The 23,785-nt window shown below is 42.3% G+C and overlaps 1 protein-coding gene across 3 annotated transcripts in view; it reads left to right on the plus strand.

Annotated features, from left to right (window-relative positions):
* ELP4 (elongator acetyltransferase complex subunit 4) overlaps window positions 1-23,785 on the plus strand; it is a 200,922-nt gene that overhangs the window by 48,450 nt on the left and 128,687 nt on the right. For 2 of the 3 annotated variants that reach the window (XM_018567806.1, XM_018567811.1), the window contains exon 5: window positions 12,029-12,162. In XM_018567806.1, the coding sequence (XP_018423308.1) occupies window positions 12,029-12,162 (134 nt within the window). Of the gene's footprint in view, window positions 1-12,028; window positions 12,163-22,861; window positions 22,878-23,785 lie in introns of all 3 variants that reach the window. The other variant, XM_018567818.1, reaches the window with a different exon arrangement.

A 23,785-nucleotide genomic window follows, 5' to 3' on the forward strand; every position in this document is an offset into this window, starting at 1 on the left:
GCTCTGTGGTAGAGCTGTAAATATCTCAGGACTGGATAGACAGAAACACAAATCATTTGTAGCTTGAACAGCTTCCATATACTGTATGTATATCAGAGGCGTATATATAGCTGTTTCTTAGTTTCCATTTAAATTAATGGTACGTAATTGGCTTACTGGATCAAGAAAATGATTGGCAGAGAGAAGTTACATAATCCATGTTATTTATACCACGTTATTACATTATCAGATGAAATGCGATGCTTCAGGGTTGAACCTCTGACCAGAAACTATGAAATTACTTAAGCCGGTAGTGCTGCTACAAGGTGAAGTTGGGATTGACACGAAGGAGTGAGAGGTCAGCTCCGGGCACTAAAAATGGGGACAAACCTGTGGTATGGTTAGGTGATATGCACTCAGGTGAGGTGATACAAAGTTCATCCTCTACGTATGTTAAGCTTCAGGTAACATTTGGATTTGTATGAGGTGACAGCAGGGAGGCTGCTAGTAACTTGAAACTGTTTGGTGTTGAAAAGGTCAATCTAGTTTGCATGGAGGTTAAAACATGAGTTCCTTGGCGACGAGGGGGATAATTAAAGGAATTTCACAATCATAGTGCATACTTTTAAAGTGACATTAAAGTCAAAGTTTTCCCCCCCTTCCCAGTCCTGCTGTAGGGACTCACCTTAAATGATGCCTCTTAATCCGATCATCTTCTTCTTTACTATCCTTTTCAGCTGTCCCGCCAGCGCTGGTGCGGGTCTCCGATCCAGTGCTGACTCCTCTGTCCTCCTCTTCTCTGATGTCCCATGGAGTCTGTGCCGGGGCACGCTTCTCCATAGACTTACCTTGTGTCTCTCCTTGTCTCCCGGCTGAACATCTGAAGTGCGCATCCGCCCCCCTCCCAAGATCCCTTACCAACTTGTCTTGAATTGTATTGTAAATATAATGTCTTACTTATATTGTAAAGCGCTGCGCAAACTGCTGGCGCTATATAAATCCCGTATAATAATAATATTCCCTTGCGGCCGCCCGAGACTCTTCAGATGTTCGGACGGGAGCGCGCAGGGAAGACACAGGTAAGTTTAAACCCTTTTAAAAATGTTTTTGCAAATATCTACTGCTTGCTAGCAGTAGATATATGCAAAACATGCAAGGGTTCAATAACCCTTTAAACGTTATCATGCATAGAGGACTCAGCAGTTTAAAAAATTTAGCTTTAAAGTTCACCTGTTAGGTGATTAGTCAGTAGTGTCAAAATACAAGTATGTTTCTTAACCTGTTTTCTTGGGCCTGTGAAGCCCCGGCAGCTCAGGCTTTGACTTCAAGTCCCATCAACCCTTGAACTAAGCTTTCCCCCCTTGCTAGTGAAAAGCCCAGAAAACTTCACTGGCCACTGAATGTACCACGGTGAACTGTTGAATGAAAGGAGGCAGAGCTTTTGTTCTTGGTGGGTGGGGCTCTGCACTGAGTCATCCAGCTATGTGGCATCACCAGACAAGGATGATGAACATGTTTCCATGCGACAGTGCTGTCGAGATCCACCCAGCTGCGTGAGTGACAGCGGGCTCTGCCTATCTCCTATCGGAGCAGGGAGGGGGGAATCCCTGCAGGGAGCCGTGAGTGACGGTCACTGCTCTCTGCAGGGAGATGATAAAGGAGTGAGCGAGAGACGGTATGTGTTCGCTCACTTCCCAATCTATTGAGCCGACGTGCAACAGTTTCATTGTCACAGTTTCATTGTCAAACGTTGGCTCGAACTATGAGAATGAGTGATTTTCACTCACCTCATAGTTCTCCTTTAACTTCCACTGTAGTGACAGCAAAGCTTGGTTAAGAACACCCCCTTCCTTTCCATATTATTGATTGGACAATGAAGGAGCAGAAGCCCACTGATGAGCTCTTCCTTCTGCCAGCATGTTCCCTGTCAGTACATGTGTACTGTAACATAGCCCGATTGGTTTGTAGTGTTGACCCATCTCCCAATCTGAATGTAGCTGTATAAATGATTACCGACTAAGACAAATTCAAGTACTTACTCTAGTTGCATTTGAAAGTATTTTTACATATATAATTACAATTAATTGAAATAAATAATTACATGTATAATACACAGTATAATAATCAATACAATGTGTCACAATATCCGGAAATCCATGCCAGATTTTCACTTTGCTCCCTGGTTCTGGGCTGTCAGCCTAGGCCAGGGGCGCCCACTATTTTTCATCTGGAGATCTACTTTTCAAATGACGAGCTCATTGAGATCTACCAACGAAAAAACACCTGCATTCAGGGGCGGGAGGGGGAGTGGGCTGCGCAGGCAGGCCCCTCGACCACAGTGCGATCGCCTGCATTAGTGCCTGTGTTCCAGTCCAGTGCGATCCGCAAAAATGCTGCGAGCACTATTTTTGCAGATCGCACTGGACCGGAATGCAGGCACTAATGTGCCTGCGTTCTGAGTGCGGGCGATTGCACTGTGGGCGATGCCATTGACTTCAATACAGCTCCACACCCCCTCCCGCACGTGAACGCAGGGAGTCGGTCTGCTTACATTCCAGTACATTACAGGTCCTGGCGTCCTGTCCTCCCGTGGTGCTCGTGTGGCCAACGTTGCACATGGGGTGTCCAAGGCAACAATTCTTATGCCTTGTTCCGTACCCCTTGTGGCTCTAACTATCCCTGGGTTCTAATTCCCTGCGCTTGCTATTGGATCCTTGTGCCTTTGGCTTCCCTCTACCAGCTGGTATCCCTGTTTGGCGTTATCCCCTGCTGTGCTCCTTGCGCCCCTACTATAGTATTTCAGTGGTTACCTTTAGTATATTGCTGCAGACATTAAGGTCTCGTTCACACCTAGGCGTATTGCATATGCGCGCCTGTCGCGCGTTTTTTTACCGTGATTCGTGGTAAAAACTCGCGTGACAGTCGCGCGTTTCCGAAGGCTACTTGGCTGTATCCCAATGGAAACGCGCAACAAAACGGCCCAAAGTAGTACATGTACCTTTTCAGGCGTGGGCCGTTTTGTAGCGCGTTAGGGACGGGCGGAAATACGCCAAGGTGGGAACGAGACCATTGAATACAATGGGATTTACATTTTTGAGCATTTTGTAGAGCGTTCGTCGAGCGTAGAACACGCTACAAAACGTTCAGGTGTGAACGAGGGCTAATTGCTTTCACCTGTGTGCTGCGAGTGTCTCTATACTGCCTTCATTGCCTCACTTCTACTGTGTTTTCCCTCTCCAGCCTTTGTGTGTTTGCTTCCTCCTATTTACTTGCTTTCTTGTACTTCAGTTCCATCACTTACCTTCCAGTGTTTCTTCCTATGCTTTGCTGTCACCCCTTTACTTCTGTGCTCCTCTCTTACCTTGTGGCTGTGTTGGACTCGTCCTTGTCTGCACACCCCCTGTGTGCATACATCCCTTTGTGCTTCTTTATGAACTTTTCTCTCTGTTATCCTGCTTCTTTGTATGCATGTGCAATGCACATCTCCTGCTTCCTTTTGTACGTTACACCTTCCTGCTCCTAGTGGTGCTTCAAAGCTACTTACCCTTGCCAAGTGTCCTTGTTTAGCTACCCTCTTCAGTATACTCTGCTGTTCTGCTGTGCGTTTTGCACCTTTTGCTTGTGACTTTCTCTTTCTCCCATTGTGTGCCACTGTTCCTATCTTCCTCCTCTTGGTTACAAGTTTCTTCCTTACCTGTTGTTTGTATCCAGTTCTCCGCTGCTTCGACTAGTCCTTTGTGTCTGTGTGGGTGCGCTAGAGGGCCGCAACCTGGAAGGTGTTCAGCAGCCAATCATCCTCACCACTAGAGGCTCTGTCGAATACCTGGCCCTTCTTAGATTCTGCGCCTCTAGTGCGTCCTGAGAACGCACAGACCATTAGTTCCTCTCTCTCTGTGACCAACATCCCAGATATCCCTCCTGTCTGTGACTCCTACCAACTCCTCAAACCCCAGAGCTCACATACCCTAGTACCCCGGTCCCCAGACCGTGACACAATGCTAGAGTTTTACATAGTCATCTTGAAGAAAGATACAAGTCCATTGAGTTCAACCTAAGAGTCCTTGGTTACTTGTAAAGTAATCTCCAGTCATTTTTAAGAACACAAATTACAATTTTTTTACATCTGTTCAGAGTTTAACTAATGAAGTAGCAGAAGGACTATTGTTGGGGAAGAGATAATGGATGTTGACCATACACTAGTTGCTAGCCTACCAAACAGGAAAAACCTTTTATTTCCTTCACCAAGTCCTAAGAGTGTTTGTGGCACACGGCTGCCCCTGTCAGAATTGAAGGGGGAAGGAGCAGTCACCCAACAAGAGTGTTTATGTTAGGCGAATCTCAAATGTAGCTCTCCATCGCAAGCCTGAAAGGTTGACTGAGCAGTACTTATTAAATCCCTCTAGTGAAAGTATTGAAGCACACTGTTGACTTGCTTAACCATGTGCGTAATAAGTAAAGTAAGCACTTGAGATTGTATCAGCTTCACTGTCACTAGAAGCTAATCGCTGGGAAGTCAAGCCCGTAAGAAGTAATCACAGTGGTCACTTCTTTTACAGCTTTTAGTGTTGCCTGTTATGTATATCCTTGGGCTACTTAGTCTTCTGTTTATCTGGCCGTACATTGAAATGGGTGATACAGACAGCAGGAGAGGCCTGGTGTTCCCCTTCATTAATTCTTTTCTACCTGCTTTAAGTCGGACATATGATACACAACGTAATGTAGAATGAATGCAGCACCCAGGATAGAAGCTGAATTGTGGCATATCCTTAGTTATTGCCGCTCATAGAGTACCTATCATGCGATACAGTACATGTTCTCGAATGTGAAATGCCAAGGCTAGAGCTGTTACACTAAGTATCATGTCACCATTCAGTGTCTGCTCCATGCTGTGAAATCTAGCCATTGTCGAGATGAATTCCCTGAATTACACTGAACATGTTTTGTTCCAATGAACTGTAACATTTTTGGTTTTGCCAATGTATGCCCAACTATGTGGCTAGTGATGGCAACATTAAAAATAAACAGTGGACTAGGAACCTGTTGAAGTGATTAATAGCAGCCAGCAACTAAAGCTCAATTATCCTCTTTTATTGCCCAGTACTGTCATATGGTTTGATTTCTTTAGCTCAAATTTTATTTTTAAAGCTTTATTTGTATTTATTTATTACAGGTATTTATATATCGCTGACAATTTTTGCAGCGCTGTACATAGCTGCATTCACATCAGTCCCTGCCCTCAAAGAGCTTACCATCTAAGGCAGGGGTGCCCACAATTTTTGTGTTAAGATCTACTTTTCAAATGACGAGCTACATGAGATCCACCAAAAAAACAACAACTCCCTCGCTCTCTCTCTACTGGCTGTCTCTCCTCTCTCCCCTGGCTGTCTCTCCTCTCTCTCCTGGCTGTCTCTCCTTGCTCATCCTCCTGGCTGTCTCTTCTTGCTCATCCTCCCGGCTGTCTCTTCTTGCTCATCCTCCTGGTTGTCTCTCCTTGCTCATCCACCTGGCTGTCTCTCCTTACTCATCCTCCTGGCTGTCTCTCCTTGCTCATCCTCCTGGCTGTCTCTGTAAATATACCAAAAATGGAATACCAGCATCAGCTTTGAGAGCTACTGGTAGATCAGGATCTACCTAATGGGCACCCCTGATCTAAGGTCCCTATAGCGCATACATACATACAAGGGCCAATTTAGACAGGGGCCACTTAACCTTTTAGCATGTCTTTGTAGTGTGGGAGGAAATCGGAGTACCCGGAGGAAACCCACACAAGCACAGGGAGAACATGGAAACTTCATGCAAAAGCAACCTGGACTGAATTTGAACCAGGTACCCCCAGTGCTGCAAGGCAGGAGCACTTACCACTACGCCACTGTAAAACAAAAATGTTTTAACTAAATTCTACTGGTGTGTGGGCCAGCTTAAATCAGCAACAAAAACCTGACAGGAGTTCCAATCCTTCCCAACTCTATTCATAACTGGGATGGAGTAAGGGAAGGTTCTAACTCCTGTCAGCTTTTTTGTCATCTGTATCCTATTGGGGAAATTTCCTTCTCTTCCCGTCCAATAGCCACAACAGAAAGTGAGAAGAAATCCCTCCAAAGTGAGGGAAATCCGCTTTGGTCAGCGGAGTCACCAGAACTCTTGTCCTCATTGCCCATTGGAAGATTAACTATCTATTCCTGTTCTGATGACAACCCAAAGTGGGTTTTTCTTTCACTGATAATGGTAACCAGGACAAACAGCCACTGCGGGCCCTATACACTATATGGTCACAGGTATGGAGACACCCCACCTAATTAAGAGGTGTTTTGAGTAAATGTACAGTCAATGTTACAGCATACAGTAGAAAGACATTTTAGACAATTTTGATTTTCAACAGTTTGGTAGAGGTCATTTTTGTTCCAGAATGACTGTGCCCCTGAGCACAAAGGCCTGGTATGAACATGAACTTGCCCAACAACTGCAAGCCAGGTCTTCTCATTGAACATACCTGACCTTACAAATGCTTTTTTGACTGAATGGCCACAAAGTCTCTTTGGGAAACTCTTTGTGGAAAGCCTTCACAAAAGAGTGGAGGCTGCTATAGCCACAAAAGGGGAGCAACTCTACAATATTACTGGCCATAGTTTTGGAGCTGTTTGACCAACAAGCCCCTGCAGATGTGATTGTCAGCTGTACAAATATTGTTCGTCATATAGTGTACTTATACCACAATAGGTGGTAAGTTGATGCAATATTTCTCCTTGTATACCACCACTGCGGTCCATTTAAACCTTGGCATCCTTGTGAGTTGCTTTAATATGTGTATATTCATGTGTTATCGTGTGTTAAGGCAGCCTTTGCAATTAAATGGGCAGGCAAAACACCGAAACATCCAAGAAAATGGACGGCAGTGTGTTAGTGTGTGTTGTAGTGCACTGCAGTGCACATGTGTTGGAGCATCATTGCCTTAGTGCATGTGGATGCCATTCAAAATGAATGACACCACAACGCCCTAACTCATGTAACGTGGGCTGATGTGATGGCACATGGTGGCATGCCACAGATCAGCTGAACTGTGCAGTAAGGAAGTATTTTAGTTCTGTTGACCCAGATTCCAGTACTGTCAGAGAAGGGGCAGGAATATCTTAAGGTTGGTCAACAGGCTGGTAATCCATGACCACAAGTCTAACCTTTCAGAGTGGATCTCATAATCTCATCCCTTTTTTGTTTTTTAAGGTGAAAGCTAGTGCGCCATTGTCACAAGGCACCGACGAGTTATTACAAAACACATGATTACAAAAGAGAAAAAACGTTTCTCATCCTGTTTTCCCGGGGAAAACGCCTTCTAATCAACTTGTGTTGCAAATGCCAAAGTGAAAGCACTCAATCTGCTAACATCTCTTCTAATAAGGATAACTTAATTTAACTTAGCATTTTTTCCCCACAGGGCCCAAGACATATTGCATCAGAGATTGTGAAGCAGCCATCTTGGGAACACTTATTAATTCAGCCGCATTAGTCCCTGTTCAGTCAGTCTCATTTAAAAATGTATTTTTCACAACAAAAGCTAAGGACAGTCATTAGAAAAACATAATCTTTATTTTACCATCATTTTAAATTAAGGCATTTACTCATTGAAAGTATCTTATCTCCTGCTCTTGATGTACCGATGTCCTTCATAAAAATAGGGCCGTTTTAAATCTTAGTGTTTTCCAATGAAATAAACTGAAATGCATCAAATTGCTTGTCAACGTGTGTGTTTTCAGTGTGCGTTAAAATGCGCTTTGTATTGAATGTCATACCGCACATTGAAGCATGTCTTAATGCATACATTGAGATGCGTTTCCATTGATTTCAATAAAGAACAATTTTTCAAAATAGGAGTTTGAGTGTTCATTTACAGTTTGCTGACGTCTGAGTATACTATGGTTTTATAAACACAACCAAGGAGTAGCATAGTGTCAGTGATCACTTCAAACTGGAGATGGCCTTGAAAATGTCATAAAATATCATATGTCATTTGAACATGCCTTAAAGAAATTCTGTCACTTTAAGACAAGAATATACTGTTGACGTGTATAAAGTGCAGGAAACCAAAGGTCTCTTTGCCGTGTGTCAGATAGAAAAGGAAGTGAGAACCTCTATTATGTTTTATTGTCACTGTGTCCCCGTTAGTGAGATTTCCCCCTGCTTCCTTTCTGGATAATTCTATCAGACAGAACAGGAAGTGAGACAAAATTTGCCTAAAGTAAACGAGCAGTATCCATAACCTTACAGAGATTATAAACCTTTACAAATATAATGTCATGTCCTGTAGCAACCAGTTACCATTTTTTCTAGGGATGCAGCGATACCGATACTAGTATCGGTATAAGTGCCAATACCGAGTATTTAGGCGAGTTCTCGTACGGTAAGTTGATTGGCCAGGGAGCCGACTCCATGCTGATCGACTGGGAAACCGGCTTCACAGCCAATCAGCATGGAGCTGGCTTCCCGGGCAGTCAAGAAGCCTGGGTGGCGGGTAATGACACACCGCCTGGCTTCCTGATTGCCCGGGAAGCCAGCTCCATGCTAGCAGAAGTACTGGTATCGATACTCGGTATCGGCGAGTACCGAAATATAAATATCGGTACTCGTACTCAATACCGAAAAAAACAGAATCCGCACATCCCTAGTTTTTCCAAATGCTGCTTTAAAAATAAAAGTTCAAATATGATTGGATGTCACGGCCACACCACCACTTTGCTACAACCTTTTTCACTTTGCGTAACCATCTCTACCAGCGACACTAATCATTTATTTTTTTGTATGCTTTGTGACTTGAAATTGCAATGCAAACTTTGTTCTTCCTGCCCTGAAGTTCCACTAAGATCCCTCCCAGCGGGCAGCACATAGTTTTGAATACCACTCGGATATGATAAATCTTATCTGATGGCCAAAGGCTTTAAACACTAAAGATAACCCCCCTGACTAAATCTGCATTGAGACCGAGCAGCTGTATTATGAAAGGTATTTTGTGCTGGCTGCCAATCCAATGGCCTTCTGCCGATTGGCTCTCTGGAATGTACAGAGGGACAGAGTTGACCCGGGTAAGTCACACAGACTCTGTGTCTTTCTTTGCACTATGATTCTGCTAAGACAGATTACTCATGCTTATTTGAGTCAGGTAGGTCTTTGCAAGCTTCCCTGCCAGGCTTGGGAATTGAGTACATTGAGGAGCTATTCAGGGGCTTCTGATATAGCCCAAGCTTTTATTGCGTACATTCTGACCTAATCCGTCTCCACCCAGTTTGTAAGCACCACAGTTTTTTTTTTCCTCTCCCTTCTCCCTCGCTCTTCAATCAAAAGAGGTTATCACCTACCTTAATCCGCAGAGCAGCATGGATTAAACTCAGCTATGTGCCCCAGGATTCCCAAAGAGGATCCAAAGACGAGGCAAGAAAATAAAATACTTGTTTCTACTTTTTTCAGTATCTTCACTAACTTCTCTTGAGCTTTCGTTGGGGGATTAGCATCTGAAATAAGCAACCCCGGAGTTCTCGTCAATGAAGACATCAGATGAAAGTTCACTTAGTCAGGCCCTGTGTTTCTCTGACATAAAGGAGGCTTGGAGGAGGACAATAAAAAGATGAGCTCTGCAGAGTCTGCAATAAAAACATTCTGACGGCTAATCCGGATAAAAGATAGATTATAGACCAGAAACAGACCCTTTTTTAATTGGTTTTAGATTTGTTAACCCACGTTGTCAGATGTGTTTTAGAGGAGCGAAGGTGTTAATAGGTGAAGGGGAAAAAAGTACAATTTGCTGTTAAAAAGAAAAATGGGATGACTTGGTAGTTTATGGTCAGCGATAAGCTTTTATGAATGTTGCATGTTGAAGAGCATTAATGCCTTTTTTTAGATTGTGTGCGCATTTTTGCATTTGTTTGATTGCACAGTTACAAACTCATGCTATGGTTTTACATGGGACCACAGTGATGAAGCCCCAAATGCAGACAATACCAATGACAAGTCTGCAGGACAACAGGAATGTGTTAATTCATATTGAGACCTCTGTTGTTAAACGCAAAGACTTATTAGCACATGTTTACGTGGCATGCTCATGCAATGTAGTGAGCTTGCCAGCAATGAAGTATAAATGATAAAGTATAAATGAATCGCCAACCAAACAACTCAATATATGCTAAGATATAAGATATATGTGTGTGTGTGTGTGTGTGTGTGTGTGTGTGTGTGTGTGTGTGTGTGTGTGGCAGGGCTGGACAAATTCCAGGAGCCAGGTAACCAATGTTCCTTAAAAACTTCAGCTGACAACTAACTTCTGAGGTTTTCTCTAGATGTTGTCAATGGAGGTGACTCCTGAATTAGAGAGGCTGGCTCCTGAATACATATTAATTTGTCCAACCCTGACATAGACTAAATATTTTACATGCCAACGGTACTGTAATTTTCTTCAGCCATTCTTATGGTTTAAACACCAGTGCCCAAGTGCAGAGCCATCAAGATGATTCCACTATCTCGAGGTTCAGCTTGGCAGCATTTCTTTGTCACCTCATTGAACAGCCATCAGTATGATGATCCTGATTAATTGCCCAGTGAGCAGGTTGGAAGGAGAAAGGGTGACATAGAAGCTGCAAAGCTAGACCAGGAAATTGTGGTGTCATCTTCCTGGCTGCGCAGAATGACAGAAGTGTGTGAATTGTATGATTGGTTGGGCAGACTTACAAATATTTCATAACATTAAAACTTTTTTTTGTGTTTGCCTGATCTTATTACAAAATGGATAGATGTCACCAGCACACCAACAATGTTGTGTCATTCTGAGCCTGATGAAGGGGATTCTGCGTGACCCCGAAAGCGCTAGCGTTGGTGACATGATGTTCCAATAAATTACCTTTTTGGACCTCAACATTGTTGGTGTGCTGGTGACATCTATCCATTTTGTACTGAGTGGCGGCGCCATCCGCGGTCACTGTGAGCACCCCCATCATCATCCAATTTTGGGGTTTTTTTCCGGTAAGGAGTGCTATAAGGTATCTTTTTCATTTGTGCCTGATCTTATTGACCCAAGTTTGATGTTGTTTAGTGTGAGAGGTGGGGATTACTTTGGGCTGAGGTAGGGTTTCAATGAATATTCAAAAATAACCCAAAACTTTCAGAATATAATGATAAAGACTGATAAAATAATTAAATTTGTGGCGGTTATTTAATTTGTTAGACCGGTGTTGCCACACACCTCAGCAATCGCCAACCGTGGGATTGAAGTGTTATGCTGTAAATTTTAATATAAAATTTAGGAGAGAGTGTTTGTGGGCCCCCAAAGCACATTGGTTGTTTTGTGTTACCCTGTTGTGAACTAGTACTGATAATAAAGTAATTTGGACTCTTACACATTTTGTATGGTGCTTTCATTGGATTTTGTGCATGTGGATCCCCTGAAGGGTGTACTGTTGTGTGGGGGGCAGCCTTACTACAGCCACCGTGCCCTGACTGACTCGCAGAAAGTTCAAATTCAAAGTCTCCTTTTCACACGTTTGGACCCCACCAACTTTATCATTCCCACACAGCTGCCAACTTTTGCATCACTTGCCCCTGGTGCTTATATGGTAAATCGCTGTATAGTAGTAATAATAATAATTAAAAAATGCCCATAACATGGATTTTGGTGTGCTGTTGACACATTTTTGGACATATCACCAGTGGTACCGTGAACCATTGGTGGGGCACTAGAGCACACACATTTTAAATGATCTGGATACCATTTGGGAGCAATTTTTTTAGGTGGGGAGAGCATTCAACAGAGGTGTGAATGGTGTTACTCTCCTGGCTATGCAGCATAGCAAAGGTGTGTAATTCAAAAAAGTAACTGAACCACAGGTATTTAGTTCTGTGGCTGGAGTTCAGCTTCAACATTGTTGCTCATTTTGTTTTGCTTATTCCTAAAGCCCAACAAACTTATGTAATCAGTACAAATTATGACTTTATTTGAAGATCCTTTAAAAAAAATGTATGCAATCAAATCGTACTTATTTATTTTTGCTTTTTCCTTTCTTCCTCTCGCACACAGTCTGTCCCATTGTCTTCATCCAGATTTGGGCATTACTATGATGTATCAAAATCAATGTGTCCAGAAATGTTGCAGCATGTCAAGACACATAGCTTCTACCTTCCAGAAATGGTCCCTCTGGAGGAAATGTACAGGTACATCTTAATTATGATCATGTTCAGCTTCAGAAATATTATGTAGACATAAGGAATGAGAGTATCGTCATATGAAAATCTGCCAGTGTATGGCTAGCTTTAGTGTTGTGTTCAGCAAACTGCGATGTGTGCAGGGTATAACTATATAATTCATTCCTATGTTTTGTATGGCAGTTGGTAACATTTTCCCAACAGAATCGTTATATGCTAAGATTATACAAAAGCCGATCTGTACTAACCCCAATACAATTGTATTTATATTTTAGATGATCAGTTATATTGTGATGAAATGTATTTATTACTAGTGTTTTCCAAGCCCTTGTATATAAAATCACTTTTTTCCTAATGGAGAACAGCAGGTGAATGTCTGTGGCCAACATGTACAGAAGCCTCTGTGAGTCAGGACAGCACAGTCACCAACACGCCCCCATCTCCATCTACACCAATTACATTTGCAGACCATGTTGTGGGCGTTGCCAAGTGGGTGGGGCTTGTTTTCCTGACCCCCTCTTTTCCCCCAGGCCAGTGCCTGTATTACCACTTTGCCTCTTGGCAGCTTGTTGTAATATTTGAATAGAAATTGAAGCCAGTAAAAAAAAATAAGAATCAACAAAGGGTGTTTTTTCAGGAACAAAAATGCTAGACTGGCTGCATTATATGACTCCTAGATGACTAGTGTTAAAAGATTTAACAAGCAATCACGGCCAAATTATACATTCTTCTATTTTATAATAATAATAATAATATTTATTTATTTTTTAAAGAAATTAGTTTGTAAAAAAATTAAAAAAGCATTTGACATTTGTGGTCAGCTTCAGTCTGAATGTATAATTGAGTGATTGGTGCCATCTTCCCTCATATTATAAATATTTGTCCATTCTATTTATCTCTAACAAAGATTTATCAGTTAAATAGAGAACATCCATAATGTTTCCAGTCCTCGTAGGGAGGACAGGCCCCTGGAACTGACACGTACGTGTAGCCTTTGATACATGTGTGTGTTTGGAGCCGGTGGGAGGCTCGTTCATAAGCCCTTCTGGCAGCTAAAGCAAACATGTTTAGTGCTAAGTATTTACCTTTTTACCCTTAATGCAAACAGCATGGAAAGGGCTGTTTGGCAACACTACAGGCAGCGGAGGACATGAACAAAGGTCGCAGCGATTTTCATCATCCGTTCTGTTAGACCTTCTCCGGTCAGCAAATAAAGCAATCTGTACACCCTAGGGAAATGGAGAAGGGTTTTAAGGATTTTATTTTAATAGTAAATAACATTAAGCCTGTTAACTGCACTTACAGATAAACCTTTCTACACATATCCCAGAAACGGGCTTATCTCAGGCCTTTAATACAGTTTTATATAATTTGTGAATGGAAAAATTCTCACTGCTCTCTGTGGAGAATGTGTGCTGGGATCTGAGAAACACATTAGGCCTTTGGAGTGCAGCAGTGTGTTGTGGATTAAGGTGTATCTGTAGCTAGAACTTTAGAACGCCTGTCAGATTTGTTTTGTGGCTTGTGTCCAGTTGGGAAATTTTCTTTAACTTCCTGTCCTGGAGACGCAACATGAACTGAAGGGAAAGCTAACTCATAAACAGTTATTATTAAAATAGGTATCCCTGTTGAAAGGATGGTCACAAGGACATATCAAGAGAATATGTTAAAAAAACAAGAAAAATAAAAGTTTGGCTAGAGATACACTGTAAAGGACTAGTAAGTGTTACCATAAGGCTGGCCATACCTTGATCATTTTTGATTCCCCCATCCACACTAAATAGTGTAGGTGGGGGAATCCCTCCAGCCGAGTTGATTGGCTGGAGTTACTGTTCGGCTAGGATTTTTTGGAGCAGCTGCTTTGACAAAAGTTGGCTGAAAATGACTTTCGATTAATGTAGAAGTCACACATGGCTACAATTTGGTCTGAGTGACCAGTGTATGGCCAGTTTTATTAGCTAAATCCTTGTGGGGGCTTAAACAGGGATTACGTTGCTTAGGACTACCTTAAAGGTGACATAACGCTACCCTAAAGGTGACTTTATCGATCACAAATTTTCTAACTTGCTGATAACTTTCTGTACACTCTAAGAAGAGAAAACAAATAGCTTATAAGATCTTTAGGCTACTTGCATGAAACACAGTGTCAGGTCCTGGCATTATAATTGATGTCTATCTTTCTCCAGTGCCAGATCCTTGCACTATAATCGATGTCCATCTTTCTCGAGTGGCAGGTCGTAGCACTATAATTGGTGTCCATCTTTCTCCAGTGGCAGGTTGTAGCACTATAATTGATGTCCGTCTTTCTCCAGTGCCAGGTCCTTGCACTATAATTGATGTCAATCTTTCTCCAGTGTCAGGTCCAGGCACAATGACTTGTGTCCACTTTCTCTAGTGCCAGGTCCTTGCACTATAATTGGTGTCCGTCTTTCTCCAGTGCCAGGTCCAAGCACTATAATTGTTATCCATCTTTCTCCAGTGGCAGCTACTGGCACTATAATCGATGTTTATTTTTCTTGGGCAGACATATGGCTTTACTTTTTCTTTTTTTAGATTTGCATATAGTTGGGAAGGGCTAGACCCCCTGTGGGGAATTGATAGCGGTTTCCTACTTGCACAGGAATTAAGGGAGTATGTCTGCAGTTCTATCTTAATATTTTTAAATTCTGTCAGGCTAGGTCTTCTTTTAGTACCTGCCAATGGATTACCATACAGAAAAGCTCCCAATGGAGGTATGGGTATCTCATCAAGAAGGATGGTACTTAAAGAAAATCTATCACTGAACGGATTTGCTGACTCTAATAGAGGCACAATATTATTATAATATGTAGTTAGAACTAGCAGTCCACTGATTGATATAGCTTGTTGCTGCTTATCACCATTATTTAGCCAGGTAAATACTCTGTATGCTTCTCACCCCATAGTGAGCTTTTCCCTTGTCACTCCCCCCCCAGAAGAACACACTGGCAAATCAGGCTAAGTGACCTTCTGTTTTCTGTTCAGGTGGAATGACAGTAAGCAGATTGATTAGCAATCACAACAAATAAAGGTAGCAAATTAGTCTGCGGTGCTAAATCCACAAGTGGTCCTAATTCCAGCTTGTCCTGGGGAGTAACGAAGAGGAACATTAGTTTACTCCCGCATTTCAAAGTGGCCTACTGGATCTCTGTAAGCTGCAAGTAGGGCTTCACAATGTAAAGTCACTGTTAAAACAAGATGTGCTTTCATTGTTCTGTGTGTGTTGTACATAGCAGGATACTGGGCAATCCCACAAGCTGAATGCCTTCTGAGAAAACAATTGCACTTTAATTTTACCATTGAGCCAAAAAAAACTGCACACCGATGTGTTTCACTTCAATTAAATCCTGTGTTTGTTTTTTTTATTTTTAAATGCTAAAACATTTGTAAAACTAAAAACTGAGTTTCAGATCTTTAAATTTACATTGGACCTATGTTGAAAATTGACACTTGAATTAATTGGGCTTATGTCAGGCTTACCAAATTACATTATTATTGTTTTTAAATTAGAACTCCAGGTATATTAAGCATTACCACTTGCAGTGGAACTACCCCCATACTGCAAGTGTTAAGTGCTCATTTTGGTCTAGGGTCTAAAATAAAAAAATATATATTCACTCGATCCTTGGTCCCGGGGCAGTGACCCCTCCCTCTCCACCCTGGCTGTGAATTGTCCCTTGGCGTCTTCACATTCAGTGCAAGTCAATGGATGTGATGATGTCACAGGTCTTTAGACCACTGGAGCCAGGGGAAGAAGAGATTGTGGTGACAGGTTCAGGTGACAAGGATCAAATGAGTATATCTTTTTTTAATTATTTTTGAAAATGTGTATTTTAGACCCTAGACTAAAACGAGCAATTAAACCTTGCAGTGCAGGGGTAGCCCCACTGTGAGGGTTAATGTTTAAAATGCCCAGAGCACTTCTTTAAGTTAAAAAAAGTTGGGGTTTCTTGAAAAAATAAGAAAGTTGTAAGTGCTGTAACAAAGACACTTAAGGTGCCCATACATCTGTTGATTATCGTAGGTTTCTGCTGTACGGTCGCATGTCTTTTGTCTTCCGAGCACGCTTGAAAACCTGCCGAAAATCGTAAGATTTTCGTCGGGTTAGTGGTGTGCTCGGAAGACAAATGCCGAACGGGCCGCAAGTACGATCTGCCTGTCCAAGATGGGCAGATCGTACGAGATTTTAAGGACCTTACAACCATTGCACAGCGAAAGTCGTGTGATGGTTGTAAGGTGTATGGCCAGCTTTAGAAGAGAATTTATCGAAAGTGGAGCAGACAAAATCTGGAGCAGCTGTGCACGGCAACCAATCAGCTTCTCTCTTTCATTTTTAAATCTTAACTGAACAAACTGAGGGGAGAAGCTGATTGGTTGCCATGCAGAGCTGACCAAGGTTGTTGAGTTGTAGTGAGATAGGGAAATCAGGAAAGCACAACCAAGAAGAAGTGCACCTGTATATGTAATTAGCAAATATAGGATTGTCATCTTTTGCTCCTTGGCAATCCACACATGGGTGGAGGGGCATTGGGACATGCGTAGTATGCTGTGGCTTTTATAAAGTAAGCCTGGCGCAGGAGACGTGGTTAATTCAGAGTAGTTTAGGGATCATGAGCACAGTAAAACAGATCCAGGTTTTCATCAGCATTATGATAAACAAAATGTATACGTCAGTCTGAAAACTGAGATAACTTGTAATTACACTTTATAAATATAACATATAATTGTTCTGCAATTTGCCTCGTTATAACAATACTAAAAATATTTTTATGGTACAAAGCATGGATAAGTTATTTACAGAATAAATAAAGACTTGATTTACTTTGTTTAATGTGACACTATGGTATCTGCAGGCTAAAATTGCAAACACCAAAAAGTTTACATGCAAACAGTAAAAAAACAACAAACACATTAAAGTGTCAGTAAGCCCAAATTTATTTTTTTTCATCAGAGGCCCCCAAATAAATTTCTCTGATTACGGGTGCTCTTCTTTTCTTGTAAAGACATTTTAGTTAATGGTAAATACCTGGAGGGGAATTTATCAAAACTGGAGCAGACAAAATCTGGATCAGTTGCTTACAGTAACCAATAAGCTTCTCTCTTCAGTTTGTTCAGTTAAGCTCTGATAATCAAACAGAGAAGCTGATTGGCTACCATGGGCAACTGCTCCATATTTTCTTTGCTCTAGCTTTGATAAATTCCCCTCCTGGTGATCCTGCCAGTTACTAGCACTTCCTCAGTGCCAGTGTCAATGCTGTACAGGCCGATCTGCACCCTGTAGTCTAAAGGTGCCCATACACTGCACAATTCTCGTACGAGAATCGATTGCGGGAAATCCCGAGATCGTACGAGAATCGTGCAGTGTGAATGAAGACGTGCGACCGTTTCTACTGTACGGTTGCACGTCTTATGTCTAAGGAGCATGCTAGAAAACCCACCGAGAATCGCAAGATTTTCGGCTGGTTTTTAGCATTCTCGGGAGACAAATGCTGAACGGGCCGGTGTGCGCACGTGCACACTGCCCGTTCAGCATTGCGGTCATCGGAAGCCCGCCCCTCAGGGTGGTGGGCTTGCGTTGATCGCAAGTACGATCTGCCTGTCCAAGATGGGCAGATTGTACGTTTTTTTTATTACTTTACAACCATCTCAAAGACTAAGGTCTTACGATGGTTGTAAAGTGTATGGCCACCTTAAAGGTGGGAAGCCCTGAGGGGCGGGCTTCCGATGACGGCAATGCTGAACGGGCAGTGTGCGCGAGCGCACACCGGAACGTTCGGCATTTGTCTCCGGAGCATGCTAAAAAGGAGCCGAAAATCATATGATTCTCGGCTGGTTTTCTAGCATGCTCCTTAGACAAAAGACGTGCGACCGTACAGTAGAAATGGTTGCACGTCTTCATTCACACTGCACGATTCTCGTACGATCGTGGGATTTCCCGCGATTCTCGTACGAGAATCGTGCAGTGTATGGGCACCTTTACCAGCCCTGTCTGCACATGCTCCCGCTTTCTCTCCTGAGAGTGGCAACTCTGCTTTGAATTCAGGAGCAGTGCAACATTGTTGACAAACCATAACCAAAGGCTGCATTAGTTTGGCTTTACTGGCTGGGTTCACCAGGCGTTTGTGGGACTTTGTAAGGGGACTAAGAGAAAGCTATGTGCGCGATGCTACACATTTAAGATTAAAATAAAGATTTAATACAAATAATGGAAATAATATAACAAGATCTGTTCACATACTTATACATTGTAAATGATTAAGAGAAAATAGATGAAAAAGTATTATACTTCACATTTGAAGAATGTGTAGTTATTTCAAAGGGACTGTAACTTGCATATTATTTTTGTAGTTATTTATTTAAAGCTTGACATAAATAATGTTAACAACGTATGTCTTAAAAACTTACATATTATGTAAAAATGTACTTAGGGGCATCCATATTAACTCTTTATATTCTCAGGCATTTCATCTTGCTTTGCATTGCTACCCAATGATTTTGCTGTAGTGCTCCTTCTCGTAATGCAAGTCTATGAGGCCGCTGTATAAATCTGCCACCCAGTGTAAAGCTGGGGGAATGCCATTCCCATGGTAATACTGCCACTAGATGGAGCTGGTGGTGGTTATGCCATGCAAATGGCATTCTCCCAGCTTTATGCTTTATGCTCACTGAAAACAATGTACTCCTGAGGGACTTTTATCCTATCCCAATAGCTGTCAAACCATTAAGTCAGTGTGGCAGCCAATCTACTCTACCAGTGATTAATCTAAAAAATTCTATATTTAATACAATAAGAAAAATATGATTTGCTTGCATATTCTCCCTGTGCTTGCGTGGGTTTCCTCTGGATACTCCGGTTTCCTCCCAAACTCCAAAAACATGCTGGTAGGTTAATTGGCTCCTCTCTAAATTGTCCCTGTATGTATGCATGTGGGATAGGGACCTTAGATTGTAAGCTTCTTGAGGGCAGGAACTGATGTGAATGTGCAGTATGTAAAGCGCTGCATAAATTGTCGGCGCTATATACCTGTAATAAAAAAATTAAAGCACAAACATGAAATTGTGAAAGTTACATGAAAAGGTATTTTATGATAAACCCTGCAATAATAAAAATATGTGTTCAGTGGAAAATGCACTATACTTACCCTTTAACCCCTTTGTTCCCTCTTACTGTCAGAATGGTAAATAAGCTTGCAGCAGATGACTAAAAATGCACAACTGTGTGTGTTCCCAGATCTCAGTCCCAATAACAAACTAGAAAATTAATCATGGAGTTATTGTCAAGTTAACTGACGCTACAAAATTTAATCTGGGCATTTATGCATAAAATATGTTATCAATCCAATTGGCCAATTGGCGACTGCACTATGTCCACAGCTAGTTAGTTAATGGAGGCTACATATATGTCATCAGCAACACGGCTGTTGCCAAAAAAATAGGTCAGGACGCATCTGTGACTTAGCCTGCAGCCCAACCATATGAATAATGGGAGATCATACATCTCCCTCCCTTAACAATAACTGGCTGGATTTGAGGCTGTGGCAGATGCACAGTGTGATGCTCATACTGCCCTTTACCTACATACAGGCGAGGGGATTGGAACTAATTCTAGTAGTTTTAAACCTCCATCGACTTGATTCCTGTAGATCTGAATGGGGTTGTCTTACTGGAGGTCCTTTTTTAGGAGAATAGGAAATATTGAACCATAGTGGTTCCATATAAAACAAATACAATCAAAAAGTGATTTGTTTGCATCTAAACAGCCACATAACATAACGCAATGCAATCTTGTTACAATTATGTCTGCATAAAAAAAACAAAATTCTTATAAAAGTCGGACACCCATGGACTCGTGTGTGTGTCCACTTTCTTCGAGCCCATCACACGGAGCTGGTCTGAATAAATAAAATTCAAGCTTGTCTAATTATTGGTGTCATAGGAGTTTACCCAATTCTATACACTTTGTATTCTGTGCTGCGAGCGGGCATGTTGTAGTGGGTGGGTATAGCACATAAATGTTCAGAGTAGCAAACTCTTATCTGCATTTAAAGGGAATTAAAGCACAACTGATCGTTCATTAGCTGAAATCAAAAAGATGTGCAAAGTATTAACGCTTGTTTTCTTTCTAAAATTAGATCATGGTAAAGTGAGTTTATGCTTTGCCTTTTTAGGGCAAAACAACAGGTTTCTATTAATACTCCTTCCCCCCAGATGCACTTTCTCACTTCTCCCTGTCCCTATAATGAGGCAGCCCGAGGCATCTTATTGGGTCACTTTTCAGCCAGAGAATCCCAGGTTGCTAAAGAGCTCTTAGCAACCTTGGCTGCTTTGGCTAGCGTCCCGTCCAGCTTGTGGCAACTAGTGAGCTAGGCGGGATGCCACCCCGGCTCCCCTCCTTCGAAAACGTACACCATTAGACTCCCCCCATAACATGCACCGACAACAAGCCCGCCCATCCCGGCCTCAAGACTGAGCAGAGGTAGTGGTGTGTAAGCTCTGGGTCAGTCAAGACTTGAAAACGGGTGAGAAGTCCCATTGCCCCATGTGACAGAGCTGGGCCAGTCACTAAGCACCAGCGCTGTCCCATGGAGTCAGTCGCCTTCTCCTCCATACCTGAACGTAATGGGTATTTCTGTTGTTTGCAGCAGCTAAATGGGGTAAGAGGGCAGTGAAGAAAAGGTGAGTATGTCAGATACCTCCCAAGGGCCACAAAGTGCCATGCAGATGACGTTCTTAAACTCGGTTTATTCATAGGGCTAAGTACAGCCCATGTGACATTTTCAGCGTGTTTGATTGGCATTCTACAAAACTTATGGTTAGTATGCAAATGCATATACAGGCAGTCCCTGAGTTACAAACATCCGACTTACATACGACCCCTACTTACAAACGGAGGCTATTACTGTACAGCAGGGGGTCCCAGGCTGCAGCCAAAGTGTACCGCTCAGCATTTCAGTCATTGTAATGCTACCGCTCTCGTGCCGACGAGGAGTGCCCGCCTTTTTGGGTCTGGTTTGTAATACCGTACGTACATTACAGGAAGTTGGCTCTTGTTAGACGTACAGACGAGGGTTTCCCGCCTCTTCTGCCAGGTCACTGTGAGGTGTTTACTGCTGTCTGTATCCTCATTAGAAAGATTTCATCTCACTTCCTGTCCTTGAGACAACAGGAAGTGAGAGGAAATCTACCCATAGGAAGGGAAATTCACTACTGTAAGAGTTGCTATGGGAAAAAGCTGTCTTCACTGAAGCTTTATCACCAATCCTTGTTTCCACGACAAGCCAAAATTTTCAAAATGAGGTGAAACAGGGGCACACACAGCAAAACAAACGTTACAGGGGGTTAATCCTTCTCTATGCAATCCATAACTAAAAAAAAATTGGGGGCTGTGGTTACACTTAAAAAATTTACCTGTTCCAACATACAAATTCAACTTCAGAGCAAACCTACAGTCCCTACCTTGTTTGTAACTCGGGGACTGCCTGTATATACTATAAATTGCTTATAAGGGAAATAGATAAAGTGACATTAAACCCTCAGATTTTTTAACATAAAACAATACTGTAATGTGCGCCTTACTGTAATCCATGGTAGTTCCCCTTCTCTTTGCTGCTCTTCCTTTTAAATCTGTATCTGTTCTCATGCTCTGCAGAACTTCTGTTCTGCAGCAGACTGCCTTGTCTCAGGAATGGATACACGGTGTCTGTGTATAGGCTGTAACCTGAGCCAGCACTACAGGAAGAGGCCCTGAGCTGAAAAGGGAAGTTCTCCCCCAGCATGAGAAGAGATACGGATTTAAAAGGAAGAGCAGCAAAGAGAAGGGAAACAACCATGGATTACAGTAAGGCACACTTTACAGTATAGGTTTATGTTAAAAAAATCTGAGGGTTTAATGTCACTATAAGTAAGTCCTGTTTACTGATTTCAGATTATATTAAATCAATACTTTGCTGTACAATTGGACTGGAGATTATTTTTTAATACGCGTAGTTATTAGTGCAGATCTCAATCTTATAAAGGTGGTTTGAGTTAACTAATCGACAGACCTACAGCTTTGTTTTGAACTGGGAAGGAACATTAACTGTATCATGATACGGAAAGCACAGAGACGCACAGAAGCACCAGGGCACTTTAGAAACATGGCAAAATAAATGTCTAATCCATCGTGTTGTGTCCCATTTACTGGCCACTTTGTTACCAAACATCTCTTGGTTTTAACAATAGTTCTAAGCTAATTAACTTTTATCCTTTGGGCCAGCACTCTAGTAACTGATAAAACACGAGTCGGCAAGGGAGTATCCAGGCTACAGGCAAGTCTTCGACTTCCTTATTGATACAGTTTCTAAGCATTTATGAAAGGTTAGTTTATCAAAGATATGACAAATAGGCTTATTATCTGGAGGTGGACTCCATTAGGAACTGTTGTTTAAGCTGCTTTAGCCAAATGTATCTAGAAACCAGAGTTCTACAGAATATATAAGTACATACTGGAGCGTTTATGAGCTTCTATCGGGGGCGGTAAGAGTATTTGTTGTCTGCAGAGAGCGATGTACAGTGGAGATTAATTACTCTGGAAAACAGATGTAGGTTGGTAGATTGTTGACTCTTATCAGCAACTTATTATGGGTCCTTATTGTGTCCTGTTTCTGCCCTTTCAGTATCGGGAAGTGTCTCATAAATGTTGCCCTTTTAGTCTTTCCCCTTGTAGTGTCTGAACTGATAGCTGTCTATTGTTGGGCTCTTCAGTAACTGCTTTAAGGATAGGCCATACCAGGTATTTTGGTGGGATAAAATGTATGTCCCGGCAATACCCAAATATACCCCCGAGCCTCTCTCTCCCCCTCTAGAGCATGGCATGAATTCTTCTGTTACCTAGTTTCTGTAGTGAGTTCAGTTTCTATTGACGTAGACATGTCCTCCCAGAATTACATCCCCCGAGGGCCCTTTTGCTGCATACTGTATGTGGGCAGGCTCCTGGAAGTCAAGACAGCAGCATTGCTTTACTGCAATATAACTGTATGCATGTTGGGTGGTACGGAGAGGAAGTGGGGGCTAGGCTGAGTCTTGTAGTCCAACAGGCAGGGCCGACCGCACTTTTTAGGATTTCAGTACAGCAAATGATAAGAAAGCCCAGCACTACCTGCATGCTTCCTGGCAGCCTTTGTGAATCAAGTAATTAAAGGAAACCTGGACTGAGAGAAATGTATCGGCTGCCATTAATAATTTAATTTTGACAATGCTAAAAACCAGACCACCTGTGGCTTCAATTCTTTGAGACTCTTGCATGGCACAAACATTCAGTAACTGAAGTCAGTGTCACTGATCTGCAGTGACCCAGAGAGTATTAAAGCCTTTGGATCGGCTTGATTGCCAACTTTTATTTTGATACAGAGAGGCCAGCAATGGCAGCCTACTGCAAATTTCATGTACGAAGTGGGATAGGGGTTGCCTTCTAATCAGGTCTGTTAAAGGAGAACTATGACATGAGTGATTTCCACTCACCTCATAGTTCTAAGCCAACCTGTGACAATGAGACTGTCACAGGTCGGCTCAGTAGATCGGGAGGTGAGGGAAAACATACCGGGTTCCCTCACCTCTCGATCCTGTCACGGCTCTC

Source organism: Nanorana parkeri, unplaced genomic scaffold (genome assembly GCF_000935625.1).
Source record: "Nanorana parkeri isolate BGI_ZX_2015 unplaced genomic scaffold, ASM93562v1 scaffold30, whole genome shotgun sequence".
NCBI classification, from domain to species: Eukaryota; Metazoa; Chordata; class Amphibia; order Anura; family Dicroglossidae; genus Nanorana; species Nanorana parkeri.